Raw genomic sequence first — 9,124 nt, 5'->3', positions numbered from 1 at the left:
AAGTGCTGTTTAATATGGCGACTGTGAGTCATGAAACCAAAGCATCAACATTACCAATCAACTAAACTGACACAACTTGTGATATGAAAATTCAAAAGTTTGAAGATTACTTTAGAGGTAAGCACCAAATTGCTTATTAATATAGTGTCTTTGAGTCAATTTAATGTGCATCAAAATGTTAATGAACATGTATAAAAATCATATCGAAAGGAATTATCTTTACTGTTACTAGATTGAGGCTTGATATAGAAAACTTGTTTATGAAAGCTTAGGTTTTGCTAGTTGCAACCACAACAAATGGCAACGTTTCTACAATGAAGCTTATAAAGACATATTTGTGTAGCTGAACCGGCACTTGTTTTTCAAACAGCCACCCTAATTTGTTTTATAGAATAAAAGCACTTACAGTGTTACTGAAGGCGCATAAAAACTTACAATGGGTTGCGTCCTAGAAGATTTCATCAAAATTCTTCTAGAGATAACATGACAGGGGGACAGAAAGAATGTGTGAAATCTTCACCAATAGGAGAGGAGAAGTCACCATAATCCGTTAGAAAGGTCCCTCAAAATGTTCACACCCAATTGTACTATAAGTGCGTATCATGTACGATAGAAGAATTAAGAGGAAGCAATAGTGAGCAAGAACATTGCACTTGCGAGATGCGAGTATATCTTGTATTCTTATAATTCTATACTTCTAGTACAATAATCTATTGCCCATGTGTCTATTATTATCTTGAAGAGTTTTATGACTCTTAGGTTACAAATGAATTTTGGTTAAACATTTCAGGTTTAACATATAAAACCTTTTTAAGGTATATCCTTCTAAGAAGTTATAATTATATTTTTATTAGTGTCTTATGTTTTAAATTTCACTAATATGGTCGATTTTTTTATAACTTATTTCACTAATAACATAGATTATAATTTCCTCACTTCATATAGGAAAAAAAAATAAAGTTTTGCCAAAATTAACTAAACCTTTATCCAAATCAAAGAAGACCATGAGGATCCATTGAGCTATATTTGGACCTATGACCTATCAACATTACTTAAAATGGGATCGTTATTATGAAAAATGTCCGTTCGATCAAATACATATCTTTCACACAATCCAAAATTTAGGGGGATTTATAAACAAATAACTTTAAATCACCTAAAATAGCAACTTTTAGTAAATAGTAAATTTCTAAAGTAGGAAATTGTATTATCATAGAAGTCAATTTTATCTTAAATATATATAAACGAAACATTTAAAAATTATTTAGTTGTTTCCTACATTCTTTCAAGCCACCAGGTTGTTTTATTTGTAAATGAATGCCTCATACATTTGACCTGAATTCACGAGTATGAGTCTCAACAAACCCAGATAATCTTTAAAACGGGTATAACATCTCATTTTATTAAAAAACTAATATCACCAAATATTTGATATAAAAATCCTATAAAATAAGAATATACTAAAAATTAATATCCAATTTATTTTAAAAAACAATTTTATAGTAAAAATTAAGCGGGTCATGGGTCTTACCAAACCCATATAGCTTTTAGACGGTTTAGAACATCCTATTTATTTGTGAAACATTTTCATCAATAACCTTAAATACATTATTAACTCGCTTACAATAAATAAAATTAAAATAAAAATATATATAAATATTAGAAACGAAAAATATGTAAACCACTCCCATAACACGGGGGATAAAACCTAGTTAGTAATAAAAGATATTCTTTCTTTCCTTTTGCTACAAAAGGCTTATATTAACTAACGACTATACTCTCAGTGAGTAGGACTCGTCGGTGATACTTCACCATAAAACATGGCGTGAGTAGAAAATTTATCGACTAAATTCACTGAGCAATCACAAATGGAATTTATTAACAGTTCACATATCAATATCACCGACAAATGATTCATCGAGGGGCCACTCACGGAGTCTCATCGATAGATTGTTGACAAATTTTTACAATGGATGATTCACCAATCGATCACTGGGGAGGCATACATATGTATTACTAATTAATGCTTCCATCGATGATAGCCTTTTGTTAATAAATAAATAAAAATGTTGTCGATTTTGTACAAACTTTTGTTTATCTTGAAACACCCTAGCATTCTGAATTAGAATATTTGATTTCTTAAGTTACATGCACTTGACAATTTGTAAAAGATTTTAAAAGAACCAAAATCATATAGATTCAACTAAATCAAAGTAAAACTCCTTGGTCAGATGGGCAGCCTCATAATTTGTTGCCACTAAAGACCTAATACATTGTCTTGTAACTCTACAAACTGAAACGATACTCGAAAATGCACGAATGTACAAAAAGCTTTGTGTCGATAAGAAACCACAACTTAATCACATACAACATCAGAGTAAAACGCTATGGTTCTCCTTGTACAGTCCTTAACACCAAGCAATTCCACATCAAAAACTTCAAACTGTTTAGAGCTAAAAAATGTAGAAGGTCCAACCTACAAACACAACACAATTTTAAATTTTGCCTTTTGCGAGTCAAACTAAATGCTAGATGTAGATTTGTAGAACTTATATAAATGATCTTTAAAAACTATAATCTTAACATAAATGTAAGTTGAAACCAGAGGTTGACTTTTGAGGATGTGGACTTCGACTTTGAAAGTCATACTAGAATCTTAGTTTAGAAATGAGATAACTCACTGGTGGTCCAAGTTCTGGTGGGATGATGATTCTCCTCTTTCCACCAGGTTTCTTGTCTTTCAAACCTTCTTCAAATCCTGTATCAAATTATGCACATTGTTTCAAAAAATCAATTTATGCACATTATTCGACATGCACCAGAATGAATTTAAACGCAATAAATGAAGTATATTGAGTTCAAAGGGCCAAATGAGTTGTTTTTTTTTAAAGTTCAACATCAAATTTAAGAAGTACTAGGTCAACAATTGACTTTTGAGTCACAAAGTCAAAACTGGACTTTTCAGTATCATACGAAAATTCAGAAGTACTATTTTGATTTTTGAGTGCGAAACGAGTTGTTTTGTTTAAGTTCAACACCAAATTTGAGAAGTACTAGGTCAACATTTGACTTTTGAGTATCAATGAGTTGTTTTGACTTTTAAGAGGCATGATGTTTGAAACTTTTAGGTCAAATGCAGATACACCCACCTGGGACCAACGCGTTTGTGCCCATTCGTATTTTGGCGGGAGAACCTTGTTGATAACTGCTATCGATACGACGACCGGATTCATTGTAACCAATATAGTGAAAAGTAACCTGCAAAACAAGTTCATTAGATAACATGATATAAAAAGTCAGTTCGGTTCAGTTTTTTTGGTTTTCAGTACATGCAAAACCAAAAACTAAACAGAAATCCGGTTTTTGAAAAAAAAAACAAACTGTCGATTTTTAGTTAGGTTCGGTTATTTCAGTTTACGTCGTTATTTCGGTTACAAGTCGTTATAAGAATGCAGAGAAGTGGGAAAACCTGCTGACCAGACTTGGGGACATCACCGGTACCAACTTCAAAATCACGGTATATAAGTCCATAGTCACGTTTAATATAGTTATCCGATGCAACCACTTTAACCTCAAATCCTAAATCATATTCAAAACCTCATTCAAATCAAAGAAGACCCTCCAAAACAAATAAAAAAGAAAACAAACCTTCTCTAACAAAGCTCGGGAAATCATCTGGGGCGCTATTTTCTCTTTGTATACGTTTATTTTGTTCAAGTAACCGTTTTTCGTCATACGGGTTCTTAATCTTTGATTTTGCAGTCGAAGGTAATACTGGAAGCAACCCTGTTGTGACCAGAAACACAAGGAGTCGTCTGCGGTTCACATTCTCCATGTTCTGTTCTCTAGTCATTAATCAAACATTTTTTGTTCAGATTAATGTGTTGAAAGAATTGAATATATGTGGAAATAATAATTATTTGAAGTGTTTTACCTTTCATCTTTTTGGAGAAAGTACTTATTATTAGCTGAGAGTGGTTTATCTGCATAAAACATGTATTAAACCATTAATTTGCTTCCAATCAAAGACTACTTAATCACAAAATCAAAGCTCCCAAACGAGCCAAGCCCGAGCTTGACTAGGCTCGACTTGTTTTGAGCTCTTTTTCTAAAGCTCGAGCTCGGTTCATGACTCTCGTGAGTTTTTTTTCAAGCTAGGGCTCGGCTTGTTTATTATGTACTAATTAATATATATACATTTTTAATTATATCTATAATATTATAAGGAAAACTTTTAAACCAGCCTAAGCTTGTGAGAAGACATAATTCGGATCTAGTCTTTGATATTTAGGTTCGATTAGTGACGGAATCACTAATCAATAGTGTTTGATGTCATTTGCAATCAATTGATGATCATGTTAGGCTAGACGAATCAATGTGCATAGTGTGTGTGTTCTAGAGAGATTTGGACAGAATAACAGTAGGATTAGGAGGGGCATGGGCTTATACGCATAACACCCCATACGGGCTTGTATTATTAACATAAATGACGATATAGCCCCAATACAATGTTCTAACGACCTAAACAACCCTATACAGCACAAGACAAACAAAATAATGCACTACCAGCTTGGCTCAAGCTCGTGCAGTACCTTAAACGAGTCAACGCTCAGCCTGATCTCGGCTGTGCAGTGTGAAGTTAACACATAGAAGTCTAAACTCCAAAAGAGGTCAAACTTAAAAATACACAAGGCTTGTCTCGTTAAGGCTTGACAAGCCTAAACGAGATGCCCATACAAGGCTCGATAACTAAACGAGTTAATTTCAGGGCTAACTAAACGAGCTGCCCAACTAAACTGCCCGGGATTAAGCCAATGGCGGATCTAGAACATAAATTTTTAAAAAAAAGGTAGCCATACATTAAAAATTGTTTTACCTATTTCACGAGTACGGGTGCCCGGTTACACGTTTCGTGCGTAGCGGGCCTGGTAACGTGTACTGGCCCCTGGTTACCCATTTCGCACATACCAATGCCCAGTTACCCGTTTGTCGCGTACAGGCGCCTGGTTTCCCGTTCCGCGCCTATCGACGTCCAGTAACGCGTTTCACACGTACCTTCGCCCGGTTATATAAGTTGGGCTTTTAAATTGAATTAATTAGTAGGTTTTTAATCATCTTGGCTCTTAACAAAACTTTGAAAGGGTGAAGTTTTGGGCTTTAAAAATTTTTAAGGGGCAGTGTAATATAATTCCAGGGGTAACGTAACACATCAAAGTAAAAAAAAAAAAACAAATCCACTTCGCTGGGAAAGTCGAGGGATAGCACCTATCAATCTACATCCATCCCTGGCTCGAGCTCGAAAAAGCCCGGCTCTTTTCAAGCTCTTTATCAATTATGAGCTAGTGGGCAAGGGCGAAGCTTCTAATCCCCCACCCACATGTAGTGTAAATTTACGCGTTTTCGTCCCCCAAAATATCCTGAGTGAAGCTTCACCATTGCTCGGCTCGTTTGCACCCCTAGTTCCCAATTTCCTAAACCAAAATCAAAACTACACGGAAAGATATCGAATCATGTTCGCGCATTTCATCAGTAACTTGGTGTGCGATCATCACTGTGCTCAAGTGTGTGAGAAAGCTACTTACATTTAGATGAAAAAGAAAGCTTGAATTGAACAGGTGGAGATGATAGCATCATCATGCTGCACAAGACTTTAATCTGGTTGCTAGGGAGACGACGATAGGCTTTTTTACTACTCGGCTTATCTCCAACTTCACCAAATATCTTTATTTAGCCCCTGGGGTTTTATACTATAGCAATTTCACCCCTAAAGTTTATCTTTTTATTAATCATATCTTTTTATATGTTATAAAGCGTACCAATAATTATACAGGTCGTATAAGAGAGGAAGGGGTACTCATGGACACTACCCATGTACCGGTCAATCATACACCGTTATTTCATTTCTACCCTCAACTAATCACATAACTGGAACAACTGTCCACAAGTAACCTACTAAAACTTTTTTTGTTTATTTTTGAAATTTAAAAATAAATAAAACAATTAAATGTAACTAAAATAAAATTTTCACTAAAGTTAAAAATATTACATAATTGAAAACCGAAAAAATAAAAAATGACGATCAAAACCAAAAAAAATAAACACATGAACATCTAAGCTAGATGATCCTTCGGCCACTTATATTTTTCCGCAAGTCCTTTCAGACGTGCATAAATACTTGTCTCCCTTGTCAGGAGTATTACCTATCGCAAGTTGTTTCACGGCAGATGTAACTTTTTGTATTGTTGTACAACTTTTTTTCAGTCTCCCGTCATATCCCACTTGAAACCATGGATATTGTGCTTCCACAGCACCAACAATTAACCCGTTTAAGCTTATTTTCTCACGGGTCTTGGATATCCATTTAACCCATTAACCCATTCCTTTCATAATTATGACAACTCGTCATCTAACATATATTTAAACAATAATATTTCTTAATTTTTCACCATAATCATGTTTTTCTATCTTTCTCTAATAATAACCAGACCATCTTTCATCCTCTCCCATATTCCGGCCACTCCATATCTATATCTTTATTAATCGTTTTCCGGTAAGTTTCTATTATATATTAAATTCCGATCGTTGATCTATGTATTTCCGGCAATAATATATTTTCTTCTAGTTATTGTTTCCTCATATCTTTTTATGTTTCTTCTAATAATATCAGTTTAGGTTTTAACTAAAGAAAGGTGATGTCTACAATTTTTCGGCGTGTTTACGTTTTTTTCCGGTGAGTGTTGATGGTAGGTTTTTCCGGTTATATGTTATACTTATAACAATGATTGTTTTATATTTTTTTGTATTTTTTAATTTTTCCTGTTTTTATGTTTGACATGTTGTTATGTTCTATATCAAAATTATATTCATCCATCGACGGTATCAAAATCTGAGATTGCATGGTTAAAAACCATGTTTGTTTGTTTTTTCCGGTAAGACAAACAATTTTTCCGGTTACAAATTAAAAATCAAATATTCAAAATATAAAAATTAATATTATACTTTTTGATTTCAGGTCAATGCCAAGAGTAACAGATCTTCACTTCTTCAATTCTACACAAAAATCCTACATCCGATTGTCATTGTCACAATATCGTTTTGCCGGTTATTAACTATAATTCAAAAAAAGAATAATATCAAATATTAATTTTCGATTTTATTATTTCAGGTTATTGTCCGACTTATAGATGCAGGCTTTCACGATTGATCAAGACTTCATAACATTTTTTTTATTATTTTATCATGTATAGATTATATTTTTTGAATAATCGTGTATTTCAATATTTCAATATAATAGGTACATTATATGTCCTATGTCAATAATCATGTATAGATTATTCTTTCCCGATTGATCAAGACTTCATAACCTGGATGTATATTTTGTTTTCCGGCTCCTTAATAAATTACACAATTAACTAATCCATTAATTCCAGTTATTTTCTTTGACTTTCTTACTTTATGGTCATAACGGAATTCCCATGATTATATACATTGACTTTCATACTCTATAATTTAAATTTCAATTTGTCATCCTAATTAATGTCAATACTAATTGTTTGACTAATTTAAATTTGAATTTATAATTAATGTTTAAGCTTATTTTGACTTTCCCTTTTATTTATCAATTGTTTGGCCATATTATTTTTGTTAAAAAAATAATATCAATAGTTAAGGCAAATATAATTTTTTAAATACAACAAACGTAACAAATTAAAATACACTTTATTGTTATAACGGAATTCCCATTTTATATACATTGACTTTCTCAAGTAACTATTTCTTAATTTTGTTGCTTAATACAACTTATTCCATTACAATTTTTATACACAATTTGTTTCCTTAATTATTAAATTAATAGACCGATTTTACAAATTAAGTTCATTGGTTTCCTCATTTACTATTTTGACCATATCAATGTTAATTATACAATAAAACTTACACATACATAGAACTATTTTGACTATATCAGTGAATTTGACTTCCTAATTAATGTCCATACTAATTATTTGACTAATTTAAATTTGAATTTATAAATAATGTTTATGCTTATTTTGATTTTCCCTTTTATTTATAAATATTAAATTTATTTTCACAGATTATGTTAAATTTAGAAATTATTAAAAATATACTTTACAATTTCAATTTTGTTTCTAAATTTTTAAACGGGTCCCAAACTTTCCTCAATTACTATTTTGACCATATTCTTTTTGTTATAAAAATAATATCAGGCAAGTATAATTTTTTAAATACAACAAACGTAACAAATTCAAATATAGTTCTAAATGTTTCGACTTATATTATGATAAGCAAAATATTTAAGTTAATTTGGTATTCGAAAATATATAAGTTAATATTAAAGTTGATTTGAATATTTTTTGACCATCAAGTAAATAAGTTAATCTTGTATATTTTTGGTACAAGTTAATATTCTCTTACAATCCATTATTATGTTATTAAGAGTTACTAATAATTTTGAAAATAGTAACCGTAAATTTTTAATGGTCTTTAAGTCAAGCATAATTTATGATTGTTTATACATATAATTGTGTATTTATCAATAATAATAAATTGGAATTTAATTATGGGTAGATAATAATAAGTTTACTAATTTACGTAAACAATTAAATGAAGGTCTCGATTTTCTTTGTAGTATTTCTCTACATTTTTGGTATATAATTTAAATTCGAATTCCTATTTAATGTCCATAATAATTGTTTGTCAAACATAATTGTTTCTATATATGTTTTCCACTATTATATTGACTATAACCATATCTTAATAATTACCAAAAATTATAATTCAGATTATGTTAAATTATTAAAATTATATTTTATAAGTATGTTATTACTTTTACTATTTTTTGTTCTAAATATTTCAAAAAGTACTACCTTAGAAAGTTACCATTCAGACTATTATTTTTATTTTTATTATAAAATTACAAGTTACCGCTCATACTATTACAAATTCAAAATTTGTAATCAATGTTAAAACAACTCAGAACTTCAATTCTTTATTTTTGTTTACCCTAATTGTATATAGTTTTTATTTTATTTCCATACTTATAAACTCATTCCTTAATATAGTTTGACCGAAATAATAACATAATTATCTCATTATTACAATTTAT

The 9,124-nt window shown here is 31.0% G+C and overlaps 1 protein-coding gene across 2 annotated transcripts; it reads right to left on the bottom strand.

The window, feature by feature from the left end:
• Positions 1–2,184: 2,184 nt before the first annotated feature.
• On the bottom strand, positions 2,185–5,715 carry LOC143614843 (peptidyl-prolyl cis-trans isomerase FKBP20-2, chloroplastic-like). 2 transcript variants are annotated; one of them, XM_077088165.1, is made up of 7 exons: positions 5,583–5,715; positions 3,935–3,983; positions 3,649–3,845; positions 3,470–3,579; positions 3,150–3,258; positions 2,682–2,758; positions 2,185–2,476 (listed from the first exon to the last, which is right to left on the bottom strand). In XM_077088165.1, the coding sequence occupies exons 1-7, from the start codon at positions 5,635–5,637 to the stop codon at positions 2,357–2,359; spliced, it is 717 nt and encodes a 238-aa protein (XP_076944280.1). In that variant the 5' UTR covers positions 5,638–5,715; the 3' UTR covers positions 2,185–2,356. The 2 variants fall into 2 exon arrangements, with proteins under 2 accessions (XP_076944280.1, XP_076944281.1); XM_077088166.1 differs by having other exon boundaries at positions 3,649–3,838; positions 5,583–5,599.
• Between the last annotated feature and the right edge of the window lie 3,409 nt (positions 5,716–9,124).

The sequence above is a fragment of the Bidens hawaiensis genome, unplaced genomic scaffold, assembly GCF_021521415.1.
Source record: "Bidens hawaiensis isolate Kalapana, Puna unplaced genomic scaffold, B.hawaiensis_p1.1 tig00041199_1, whole genome shotgun sequence".
In the NCBI taxonomy this organism is placed as follows: domain Eukaryota; kingdom Viridiplantae; phylum Streptophyta; class Magnoliopsida; order Asterales; family Asteraceae; genus Bidens; species Bidens hawaiensis.
This window is presented reverse-complemented; position numbering and strand designations above follow the sequence as displayed.